The sequence below is a fragment of the Eumetopias jubatus genome, unplaced genomic scaffold (genome assembly GCF_037043125.1).
Source record: "Eumetopias jubatus isolate StellerSeaLion01/CBP00866 unplaced genomic scaffold, mEumJub1_p1.0 scaffold_17, whole genome shotgun sequence".
Classification (NCBI taxonomy): Eukaryota; Metazoa; Chordata; class Mammalia; order Carnivora; family Otariidae; genus Eumetopias; species Eumetopias jubatus.
In genome coordinates, this window is record NW_028274823.1 from 45,595,467 (window position 1) to 45,609,090 (window position 13,624).

At 36.2% G+C, this 13,624-nt stretch overlaps 1 protein-coding gene across 1 annotated transcript in view; it reads right to left on the minus strand.

Moving 5' to 3' along the window:
* CCSER2 (coiled-coil serine rich protein 2) overlaps nucleotides 1-13,624 on the minus strand; it is a 186,970-nt gene that overhangs the window by 74,268 nt on the left and 99,078 nt on the right. Inside the window, exon 6 of the mRNA XM_028098692.2 lies at nucleotides 7,437-7,632. Coding sequence (XP_027954493.1) covers nucleotides 7,437-7,632 — 196 coding nt within the window. The remainder of the gene's footprint in view (nucleotides 1-7,436; nucleotides 7,633-13,624) is intronic.

Below are 13,624 nucleotides of genomic sequence, written 5' to 3' on the forward strand. Positions count from 1 at the left end.
GATTAACATAATAAAAAATTAAAAAAAAAGATACCTCTAGTGTAATATTTGGTCGCATATCTTTTTCATTTCCTGGACTTCTCTTTCAGAAGTAAGGATAGTATCTTTCACCAGTGTTACTTACAGTTTGATTTGCAGATCACTTGTGGCACAAACTATTTTCTGTCTGTGACACAATAAAGAGCTTGCACCAGACTATAAATCAACTAGTTACTAAACACAGTTTAGTTTTGGCTCAGTTTTTTTATTTGATAGCAAGAATTTCTGGAAGAAGGATGAAATGTGTTTATTTTGATTCTGGCAAGAGCTCCTTTAACTCTCCATGGACTAATAACAAATACTTGTATAAGCTACTTTGAATAGCACTGTCCAATCATCAATTTACCCTTAACTGCCAGGAACACAAAAGGAATATAAAAAATTGTTTGTAGAGAAAGAAGGCAGTGTGCAGGAGTAAGGACCATGGGTGTATCAAAATATCCCTTCTAAGGTAAAGGACAGGTCATTGCACCTGGAGCCTGCTATAACGAAAAAAGATGTACAGTACGTAGTGGGCATCTCTGGAGGCAACACACTCCTCATTTGGATGTGTTATTCTGGCCCACTTACCACGTGACCCAAATAGCTGCTAGTTTTCAGTAGGGCCCAGAAGGTTCTGCAACAGGTCCAGGCTGCTGTGCAAGCTGCTCTGCTCTGTGGGTCATATGACCCGGCAGGTCCCATGATGTGGAAGTGTCAATGACAGATAGGGATACTGTTTGAGACTAGAGCGGGCCTTTGTAGGTGAATCTCAGTGCAGGCCCTTAAGATTTTGGAGCAAAATCCTGCCATTCTTTGTAGACAACTACTGTCCTTTTGAAGTACAGCTTTTGGCCTGCTACTGTGTATTAGTAGTGACTGAATGCTTAATCTTGGGCCACCAAGTTACCATGCTACCTGAGCTGCCCATCGTGAACAGGGTGTTATCTGACACACAAAGTCATAAAGTTGGAGGTGCACAGAAACATTCCATTATCAAATGGAAGTGGTATAAATGTGATTGGGCCTAAATGGGCCCTAAGGATACAAATAGGTCACATGAAGAAGTGGCTCAAATGCCCGTGGTCCCCACTCCTCCTACACTGTCTTCTCTCTCCCAAACTACACTATGGCCTCATGGGGAGTTCCCTAGAATCAGCTGACAGAGGAAGAGAAGACTCAGGTGTAGTTTACAGATGGTTCCATATGATACACAGACAACATCTGAAAGTGGACAGCTGCAGCACTACAGCTCCTTTCTGGTACATCCTGGAAGGATAGCAGGGAAGGGAAATCCTTCCAGGGGACAGAACTTCAAGCACTGCATGGGTTGTTCACTTTACTTAGAAGGAAAAATGTCCAGACATGCAATTATATAGCACTACATGGGCCAATGGTCAGGGACTTAGAAGAAACATGATTGAAAAACTGGTGACAAGTAAATCTGGGGAAGAGGTATGTGGATAGACCTCTGTGAATGGGCAAAAAATATGAAGATGTGTGTCTCACATGAATGCTTACCAAAGGGTGACCTCAGCAAAAGAGAATTTAAAAAATTAAGTGGATAGTCTGATCCATTCCTGGATACCAGTCAGCCTCTTTCCCCAGCCACCTCTGTCATCCCCCAACAGGTTCATGAACAAAATGGCAATGATGGCAGAGATGAAGGTTACGCATAGACTTAGCAACATGGCCACCTTGGCTATGGTTATTGCTTTGTGCCTAACCTGCCAGCAGCAGAGATCAAAACTGAGCCCCTGATATGGCACCACTCCTTGGACGATCAGCCAGCTACGTGGTGGCAGGCTGATTATACTAGACCACTTCCATCATGGAAAGGACAATGTTTTGTTCTTACTGGAATAGACACTTACTCTGGATATGGTTTTGCTTCTCTGCTCACAATACTTCTACCAAAACAACCTCCATGGGGTAGAAGAAGAGGGAGAAGCAGACTCCCCAGTGAGCAAGCAGCCTGACATGGGGCTCAATCCCAGGACCCTGGAATCATGACCTGAGCTGAAGGCAGACGCTTGACCAACTAAGCCAACCAGGTGCCCAATTTAATTCAATCTTATAAGGGAAATAGCCTAACTAAACTGCTAAAAATAATCAAGGAAAAGATTTCTGTCTAAATTTAAGGAACATTGCCTTGAGGTAAACCATCTGGAAAAGAGAACAGCAAAGTAAAAGAACATAAGAGATAATGCAACTACCTCTTTCTTTGTGGACATTCTTCTTTCTGAGCTAGTACTCAGTCAAAATCTTTCAGGGCTTCATATTTTACTGAAATCAGGGTGACTCCTCCCTATAATAATCAATCTCTTATGAGTAGGCCCAAGCAGATACTGGTTACCAGTGCTTATTTAAGTTCTTATGTTTGCAAATGAGTGCAAAACCCCACCTCTCTAATAGCAAATCCAGCAAACAACAAGAACGTACAAAGAATAATCAAATTTTGAGCTGTGACACAATGAAATTTCAAAAGGAAGCATTCACACAGCTAAAGTAATTTTAAAAATATTTTCTCTATATTTTTAAAAAGAAGAGAACTTTTTTTTTAGAAGGGGGGGCGCAGGGGGAAAGGGAGGAGGAGGAGAAGGGGAGGGAGAATCTTAAGCAGGTTCCACACCTAGTGCAGAGCCCAAGGTAGGGATCGATCTCATCATCCTGAGATCATGACTTGAGCCAAAATCAAGAGCGGATGCTTAACCAATTGAGCCACCCACGTGCCCCAAAAGAAGAGGACTTTTGATTAGAGACACTTTTTTTTTTTAAGATTTAATTTATTTATTTGACAGAGAGAGAGACAGCAAGAGAGGGAACACAAGCAGGGGGAGTGGGAGAAGGAGAAACAGGCTCCCTGCTGAGCAGGGAGCCCGATGAGGGACTCGATCCCAGGATCCTGGGATCATGACCTGAGCCGAAGGCAGATGTTTAACAACTGAGCCACCCAGGTGTCCCTGATTAGAGATACTTTTATCTTTTCTTTTAAACCTATATTAAAATGATAGAGAAGAAATTTTTTAAAAAATATTTTATTTATTTATTTGACAGACAGTGAGAGAAGGAACACAAGCAGGGGGAGCGGGAGAGGGAGAAGCAGACTTCCCACCAAGCGGGGAGCCCAATGTGGGGCTTGATCCCAGGACTCTGGGATCATGACCTGAGCTGAAGGCAGACGCTTAACCACTTTGCCACCCAGGCTTCCCAACAGAGAAGAAATTTTTTAAAAACATATAAACCATAATGATAAAGAGCATTACAAAGGGGACAGAAACTTTAATAAGTGATTTAGCAGGACTGGAAAAAGACCTGAAGTATGTATAGATGGGGAACATGGATAAAAAGAGAACCAATTTGCTCCCCACAACCCCAAACAGGGTCAAAATGCTAGATACTGAAAAAAGTAAGAATATGACCGATCAGAGTTAAAGATGATGGGAATGAACTGGAAGTCTGCATAAGGCAAGAACAGACTTCCAGTCTTCTACCTCTATTCCAAGCAAAAAAAATCAGAGGTTGCTTCTCTGGAGAAAATAGAACAACCTAAGAAAGAAAAATCCTCCACTCAATAGATACTCAGGGTCCTCCACTATCCATCTAGTACTATAAAATCAAGCCAGCCAGTTGACCAGCCCAGCCCATGTACAAAGAGTCCTGAATCAACTTTTTAATTCCTCACTCTTAAATATTAATAAACAACAAATAATCATTAGATATTTGAAGAAAGATTCCAAAAGAAAGAAACCAAAATAAACACAAAGAACAAAATGACTATTTGGAAAGAGAGAGATAATACAATGAACCTAAGAAATCTTAACAAAACCTAACAGGAACACTCTACTTAATATAGTTAGTGATGAAACAAAAATTGAATGATATGAATAAGGAGTGGTATATAATAAAGAGTTCTTGGAAATGAGGATACAATTGCCAAGATAAGTAATTCACAGAAATGAAGAGCTGGAATATGATGTTGAGCAAATATACCAGAAAAGATAATCAAATCCAAAGGAAAATACGAAAGAAAAAGATGAAAGATTGAAAATCAACTCAGAAGTTCCAGTTTGTAATTACCAAGAATTCCAGAAAGATGCAGAGAAAGTGAAGTTAAAAAAAAAAAAGAAAATTTCACACAATATGAATCTCCAAAGAGTCTACTAAATTATCCATACATTAAGTGGGAAACATATAAACAACTACAGCAAAACTCAAATCCCAGGACATCTCTGTGAAACTACATAATGCCAGAAATAAAAGATTAAAGTGCCAGAAAAAAATTACAAATCTCTCAGAAAAATAAAAACGGGCAATATAAAATGTAAAATGGATCAGAATGTAGACTCTTCTCAGTGGCTAACCTGAATCCTAGAAAAGCAATGCATTCAGACTTCTAAAGGAAAACTCATTTCTTCCATCCCTGCCAAATCATTAATATTAAATATTAGAGTAGATAAAAGAAATTTTCAGTAATGCAGTAACTAAAAAAAATTTACCATCCATTTGCCCTCTCTTAGAAAGTAAATTAAATATATACTCTAGCAAAATGAGGGAATAAACAAACAAACAAAAAAAGATACACAAGAAATAGTATACCCAATCCCAGAATATGACAAAAGGAAAGCCCTGCATGATAGCTCTAGAGAAATCTTCAGATGGTAATCTGTTCAGACTAAAAAGGTTAATTGAGGTGGAGAGAAGGACAGAAATACTGCATTTTCATTAAGTCTCTAAATACTATGTGAATGTTTTAAAACTATGTATATGTATCATACTGAACTTCTTTAAATTTAGTAATATTAAACTGGAAAAAATAGAGATAGTTATATGAAATCTTAAACTCATTCAGCTTTTAACTTCTATTAGCATTTTGGGAAATTTCAAAGATGCCCTAAAAAGATTCTGCAATTTTTCTTCTCATAATTTTGTTTTCACTGCATAAACAAAAAGTAAAGTTAACCAGTGTTTACTATAACATTTCAGAGGTCATAATGACAAAAAAGAACCCATTAAGAGAGTCACAGTTTTTCTTAATGTGTCTAAAAAAAGTTTTCTGTTTTTATGGTATTTTATCATTGGTTATCATTTCATGTATTCTCTCCTGAATTATACTATTTCTCCCATTATTAGAGATTAGGCCTGGTCTGGTTAGCTGGTATTTATCGTGCTTCATGTTTCAGAGCAATAAACCCAGACAAAAAAGAGGGTATGCGGTATAGGTAGTACAAGGACTGATTCAAAGTATATATCGAACATATTTTAGCTACTCCCCACCACTTCTACCTTCTCTTTCCTTTGACTCTGAAGCTTCTGATAAGAAAATCTCCCCAGGGCGCCTGGGTGGCTCAGTTGGTTAAGCGACTGCCTTCGGCTCAGGTCATGATCCTGGAGTCCCCGGATCGAGTCCCACATCGGGCTCCCTGCTCGGCAGGGAGTCTGCTTCTCCCTCTGACCCTCCCTCCTCTCATGTGCTCTCTCTCTCTCTCATTCTCTCCTCAAATAAATAAATAAAATCTTTAAAAAAAAAAAAAAAGAAAAAGAAAATCTCCCCAGACTAGTGAGCAGAAAAATACTATAAACCAGAGTATATCTCCTAGTTACAGTTAAAACCCTAAGCTCTATGTTTGGATATTTCAATCATGAAATCTCTTTCTCCCTCTAAAGAAGTCCCAGGATCTCAGATCTGAAAAAGATCTTCCACTTTCTTGCTCCCAGCCATAGCACAGAGTTTATTTTCAAAAAGTAATCCAACATCCGCAAGAATGGAGAAGAGTAGTCCAAAGAATCCACCATCAAGTACTTACATAACAATTTTCATGAATTCAACAGGATATTTACACAAATCGTCATTACTATTACTAACACAGGAGCCATACTTCACTTCAACTAGCCTTTACTGAGCATATATCAAGAGTTTGGTTTTGATTGACACCAGGAATTCTAAGAATTGGTCCCTGTTCATAAGAAGCTATAACATACAATCCTGAGAAAGGTAATCTAGAAAATAAATTCAGCAGAGAAGCTAGATTGTTCATTCTCAACCATAATTTTAAGCAAAAACGTGGCTAGTCTACAAAAAATAAACACAGCTTTAAAACTAACCAAAAGATATCCATGATTTAAAATTAGTATTTTATTCCTTAGTTTTCTGCTATTTATCTGACCTTGTCTGTAAGTTTGAACAAAAAAAAGTACTATTGAATGAGAAGCCAGGTTCTAACATCAGCTCACCTTGTGTCTTTGGACTTTGGACAAGTCACATCACTGCTATGAGTCTAGATTTTCTCAAAAAAATGAAAGGACTATCAACAGATGAATGGATAAAGAAGATGTGGTATATATACACAATGGAATATTATGCAGCCATCAAAAGGAATGAGATCTTGCCATTTGCAACAAAGTGGATGGAACTGGAGAGTGTTATGCTGAGTGAAATAAGTCAATCAGAGAAAGACATGTATCATATGACCTCGCTGATATGAGGAATTTTTAACCTCAAGAAACACACTGAGGGTTGCTGGAGTGGCAGGGGGTGGGAGGAATGGGGTGGCTGGGTGACAGACATTGGGGAGGGTATGTGCTATGGTGAGCGCTGTGAATTGTGCAAGACTGTTGAATCACAGATCTGTACCTCTGAAACAAATAATGCAATATATGTTAAGAAAAAAAAAAAAGAAGAAGAAGAAGATAGCAGGAGGGGAAGAATGAAGGGGAGTAAGCCGGAGGGGGAGACAAACCATGAGAGACGATGGACTCTGAAAAACAAACTGAGGGTTCTAGAGGGGAGGGGGGTGGGGGGATGGGTTAGCCTGGTGATGGGTATTAAAGAGGGCATGTTCTGCATGGAGCACTGGGTGTTATGCACAAACAATGAATCATGGAACACTACATCAAAAACTAATGATGTAATGTATGGTGATTAACATAACAATAAAAAAATTAAAAAAATGAAAGGACTGAGGAAGACTAAACTTGAAGCTTTCAAAAATTAAATTATATGACTATGATTATGTAAGTAAAAACTGCTGTTTATTTCCTACTTAGCTGAAATTATAGTAGCAGCCACTGATGACTAAATGCCTGAATACCATACTTCAGGTATTAGATCTCTAAATTTACAACTACTATTTCTAATTCTGTCAATAATCTTAAATGTGGGTACTACGAAAATAAACAAACAGGAGAAAAATTGGCTTACCAAATACCACACAGCTCATAAATGTTGGGGACTGTACTGAAATATCACACAAAATCCCATGTTTTCTCCAACGAAAGTTTGTTATGTATTATTTACAAGCATTATTTCTAGAGAAATTTGAATAGATGTTAGAAACCCAATTAACTTAAAAAAAAAGTAAAGTTAATCCATTTTGCAATTCAAAATTTCAGAGCTAAAAATGTTCACATATACTCACCTGATGCAACAGACGTTTCAGTTTGAGTAACTGAGTTTTTACAGCAGTACAATCTTGGACCATGTGCCGGAGCGTCATCTCATCCAGTATCACTGTATTTTCGGGTACATCTACAAACATCTTCTGAGCCTGGAAAAAGGGGGTCCCGCCATAGCTTTCAAAATGACCCAAAGGAGATTCTCTATAGGGAGAGCCTCTGGAAGGGCAGGGGAAGAAGTTGGAGGAAAAGATATACAATATAATTTCAGAAAGAAATAGGGTAATGAAATTATTGCAGTGATTATTACAAATCATTTATCATTATCACATAGCCTTTGACTTTTGCTTACCTCAGACACTGAATTTATTTCCACCAAAATTTCCAATCATATAAACCATAATGACATGGTTTGATATGATATCAGTTCTAGTTCTCATTAATATAATTATCTTCTCACTCCTCCCCCTTTTTGTGCATTTTACACATTGGTGAATAAACCTTATTCCTTAGGAAATGGAGAGAAACAAAAAACTCTAGGGAAAGGCCTTGCCTGAAAAAAATTATACTTATTTTCCTTGCCTGAACAGATTGTCTGCGCTTTAGCTTTTGACTTTAATTGGCCTCTTGAACTTCACATCTTTTTTTAGCCCCATAACTATGCTGCCTAATAGTTAGGTTAACTGGGTTAATTCCCAGTTTGGTCACACACCCCTAGATTCCGGTCTCTTGTAAGTCCCAGAAAACAGTTAAGACAGACGAACTGTTACTTCTTATTTTGTTTTTACATTATTGATAAATCTTCTTTTCCAATAAAAGTTAAACTTGGTTTTAAAAAAGTCTTATATACACCATGTATTTCCAATCTTAAACTATATTTAAAAAAAATCGACTCTAAGGGGTGCCTAGGTGCCTCAGTCGTTAAGTGGCTGCCTTTGGCTCAGGTCATGATCCCAGGGTCCAGGGTCCCTGCTCGGTAGGAAGCCTGCTTCTCCCTCTCCCACTCTCCCTGCTTGTGTTCCCTCTCTCGCTGTGTCTCTCTCTGTCAAGTAAATAAATAAAATCTTTAAAAAAAAAATTGACTCTAAGAAAATTTAAACTTCCCTTTAGTTTCATACAATATACATGCTGAAAAAAATAAACAACTAGGGCTGATGTGTTTCAAAGATGTGAAAAACACAATGTTTTAATTAGAAGTCATTAAGCTACAGCAATTTTGAAATTACTTCATTCACATAATACATAATTCCAGTTGGTTCTTAAGACATGAACTTTTTATATATGTCAATATATACGCATATATATGTATATTTAAATATAAAAATAAAAAACATATAAAATATATAAAATAACACACTGAAAGAGTATTCTCTCCAATATAATGGCTATGTTAACATATCAGGATTAAAGTTAAATTTATGATGCATTAAATTTGCAAAAGCCACACACATTAATTTTTAACCAGACTGAAAAAGTAGAAACATGGTTTTCACTAAATTCTCTAGTTTTTAAACAAATATTCCCAAATCCCCAAACTCTTAAATATTCAATATAAGTTTGATTTTTACAAGATTATATTTCTCTGAAACTATTTTTCATATTTGATTTCAGGTCTGATTTTTGTTTTAACCAAGGAAAAAAAATTTAAGAACTTTTAAATTTTGATCCATAGTTAAGACCTAATGTATTTCTATATAATTCTGCTTTATTTTTATTGGTTCAAATTATAGTTGAATTATTAAATTTCAAATACTGATCAATTAATATGATTTAACCATTCATTACTGAATAAATGGACAATCTATACATGAAATGATAAAAAATATATAGTAATAATAAGGTAGCAAAGCAGTAAAACAAAAATATAGAATCATCTGGCCTATGAAGAGTGAGATAAGCGATGTTTTCCGAGAAAAAAGCTGACATACTTTGGAAGATTTTCTTGGACAGAAAAGAACCTGGGTGAACTATAAAGTATGAGGTTTGAATTTGACTGGAATGAAAAGTGAAGGCTTTCTGGAGAATGAAAATGAAAAGCAATGGCACAAAGTGCAAGGCATGTTTTTCAGGGACAGGGATACTCTTAAATATGGCTTAAGAGGCCAAAGATAGCCTGAATCCAATTTATTCTTTAACTTCATCCCTTAACACATCTGCCTCCCACAGACTGACTTCTTAATCCACAGTCAATTACCTGAGATTGCCTGAAGCATGCTACAATCTCCCCCATCTCCAAACCTATGTCAATCTCTCTGTACTCCTGGCCAGGCTACCCACCCTGCCCTCCACTGCACACTGGATCTGGAGAATGGTAACTCTTCTTCATCTTAAATTAGTTGGCATTTCCTAGGGAAAGCTTCCTTAATCCCCCAAAGCAGGGCTTGGTACTTCCACAGGTGTCCTTATAGAGCCCTTCTAGTATGCCCCACCATATTACCTGACATAGTATATTGTGTTCATTTGCAATCTGTGCCAAATTATAAACTCCATGAAGACACAGACTATATATGCTTTTCCTCTATGTCAGAGACCAGTTAGCTTTTTATTTATTTTTGTTGCTGTTGCTTTCACTGAATATTAAGGATCATGGATTTTAACCCCTAGGTTGTTTCTTTTCAAGCTTCCATCGCTGAAATTCTAAAGTTCTTTAGCTACTACTTTAAAATTATAATCTGGAAGCAGTTACATTAAAAAATCCCAGTTAATAATCAAATTAAACTTTACCTGCTATGTTACCAAGTGAATAAAACAAAGATTAGAGAGGGAAGAGACTGAAGGAGACTGGTCTGCAATCTATAAGAAACAGGTACAGAGTAAGGCTTATTTTAGGTTTACTAAATATTAACCACATGCAAGGAACTAATGAATTAAAAACGTTCAAAGGAAGAGCCACAAGTCTTTATCACTAATAATATAGGGTCAAAGATTTGGTATCTAGAAAACCACAATGGTATAAAAGAGCCACCTCTTTCCTAGGATTAAGGTTTAAATCCTGACTGACAGTAACTACCTACTGAAAATACTTAATATCTTTGGGCCATAATTTCTTTAACTCTCAATGTTCTTGTGCGAAATTCCAGTGCGAAATAAAGTTGATATACCTTAGGTTGCATTTCAAATACTTCCACTATGAGATCCAAAATGAAACTTACATATTCTCCTCATACTAAAATGCTACTTCCTCCTAAAGCCCTTCCTGATCCCCTCAACTAGATAAAACTAGCACTTTAGGATCCTTAATTTATTTAGTACAATTAAAGAAATCTATATAGCTGTTACCTCTAATTAGATTACACGCCCTTTGAAAGCAGGCCCATGTCCTATTTTTATATTATCTGCACAGATTACCTGAGTTCAAATCTCAGCTTTGTCAATTAGCTAGTAACAGGACAAGTTACTTTAGCAATCCTTCATTTTCTTGATCTATAAAATGAGGATAATAAGAGTACTTACCTCATTAGGTTGGTATGAGTCTCAAATGAGGTAATATATGTTAAAGTGTTTGGAACAGTGCCTGACGTACAGTAAATGTTAAATAAAAACTAACTGCTATTGTATTATTGTTGTTACGATAATTTCCAACTTCTTTATATTGAAAAAATTTTCTAACATAAATGTCAAAAGAATACTATAAGGCCATACAACCTTCACCTATATTCCCCAATTGGTAAATTTTAACACAATTTGTTTATACTTGTGTATTTGGTGTGAAACCATCTGACAATACATTGGAAATAACATTAACACCTTACTGAACTTTGCTGGAAAAAAATGAAGATAACTGAAAAGGTCAAGAGGCAAAAGAAAACAAAGATGGAACAGAAAGCAAATATAAAACAGGGGTTATTTTCAGAAAATAAAAGGACACTATTAAAGACAGGAGAGGAAAAAAATAGGACAGAAAGATAATGAGGATTTTGAGATTCCACATTCTGAGAGAATGATGCAGTTCACACATGGAAATCTGAACCTTTAAAACAGAATGAGAGGCAAAATCACTTTCCAAGAGTACAAGCACAACCCGAGGGTTGAAGACATAAAGAATGTAAAGAAAAATAAATATGACACAACAGAGGAATTATTGGACCCAACACCTCATAATAAGTTGACAGGCATAAATCTGTATTTGTATACAGATTTTAACAATCGTGGATTTCTGGTAGAGAACTCAGACAGTGAAAGCAACAGAAGACTGCATGCTGTTTGCGGGAATACCCTGGACAGTTAGCAGTGTGTTGGCACAGGCAGACTCTATGTAGCTGACCACAGGCCAAGCAGGCTGTTGAATATGAAGAAGTGAACCAATACAGGTATGGGTTACAGCAAAAATGAGTCCAGTAGTTATAGAAGCGTGAGAAAGAATTGTCCACCATCACCAATATTATTTAACATTGTTCTAGAAGTACAGCCAATAAAATCATCCCCCAGAAATGGGATCAGAATAACTAAAAAGGAATCTCAAAGAGATAAGCTTTTTTAAAACCCATTTAAACTGAATCCATACAATAGCAGCACCTGATATTCAATCCACACACCTAATAATCACATCACTGCATAATCATTATTGCAGTTTTAAAGGAATCTCTCCAAATTACGTGGCTGTACCCATATACTTATATCCTTCACTTCTACCCAAGCTTCTCAATTACTAAGATGTATGATTCTGTGCTAATCTGAAGGCTTGTGATTCACACGTTAGAATAGCAAGTGGAAATGTGTGTGTAAGAGACAGGGAGAAAGAGAATTTTTCTTCTTCATTTATTTCCTAATCCGAGTCGCACTTCAACTTCACAAAACCCTTAGTGTTTCTTTTTTCATCTTTAATAAAAATTGTATATTAAAAGTTAAATATATGTATTTTATATTCATGGCTTTATATTTTTTCAATGTTAGATTCAACACAATCTCAATCAAAATCCCACCAAATTATTTTGTGAATATCAACAAAGTGATTCTAAAGTTTATATGAACAGGAAGAAGAGCTGGAATAACCAATACAAAGAAAAAGAAAGTCAGAATACTGACACTATCTGATTTCCAGTCTTACTACATAAAGTGACAGTAATCGAGACTGTGGTACGGATGAAAAAACAGACAAATAGATCAGTGGAACAAAAGAGAGAATCCAAAATATATCCACACATATAGTCAAATGATCTTTGACAAAAGAGTAAAGGCAATTCAAAGGAGACAGGATGACAGAAATACCATATGATCTAGTAATTCCACTACTGGGTATTTACCCAAGAAAACAAAAACACTAATTTGAAAAGATACATGCACCCTATGTTTACTGCAGCATTATTTATAATAGCTGAGATATGGAAGCAACCCAAGTGTCCACTGATAGATGAATGGATAAAGATGTGGTGTGTGTAAGTGTGTGTATGCACACAATGGAATATCACTCAGCTATTTAAAAAAGAAAAAGAAAAGATCTTGCCATTTGCAACAACATGAGTGGACCTACAAGGTATTATGCTAGATGAAATAAGTCAGACAAAAAGACAAATGCCATAATTTCACTTATATGTGGAATCTAAAAAAGAAACAAAGAAACAAAGAAACAGACTCTTAAATACAGAGAACAAACTAATGGTTGCCATTGGGAATCTAAGTCGGGGGATGAGTGAAATGAGTAAAGGGTATTCGTGGGGACAAATTTCCAGTTATAAAATAAATAAGTCACAGAGATGAAAAGTACAGCACAGAGAATTTAGTCAGTAATATTACAATAATGCTGTTTTGGTGACAGACGGTGACTATATTTATGGTGAGTACTGAGTAATGTACAGAACTGTTGAATCAAAATGTTGTATACCTGAAACTAATAACACTGTATGTTAATTATACTTCAATTAAAAAGTAAAGAAAACCTACAAAAAGAAAAAAAAACAAAAAAACAAAAGAGACTGGATAGTTTTTTCAACAAGTGATACTCCAAAAACTAGAATCCATACAGAAAAAAATGATCCTTCACATTGCTCACAAAAATTAACTCAACATGTATCAAAGACCTAAATGTAAAACTACAAGGTAACAAAGAAGAAAATCCAGGTGACATTGGGTTGGGCAATAACTTTTTAGAGACAACACAAAAGTACAATGCATGAAAGAAAAAATTTATAAACCTGACTGCATAAAATTTAAAACATCTGCTCTTTGAAAAAACACCATTAGGAGATTTGAAAAGGAAGTCACAGACTGGGAG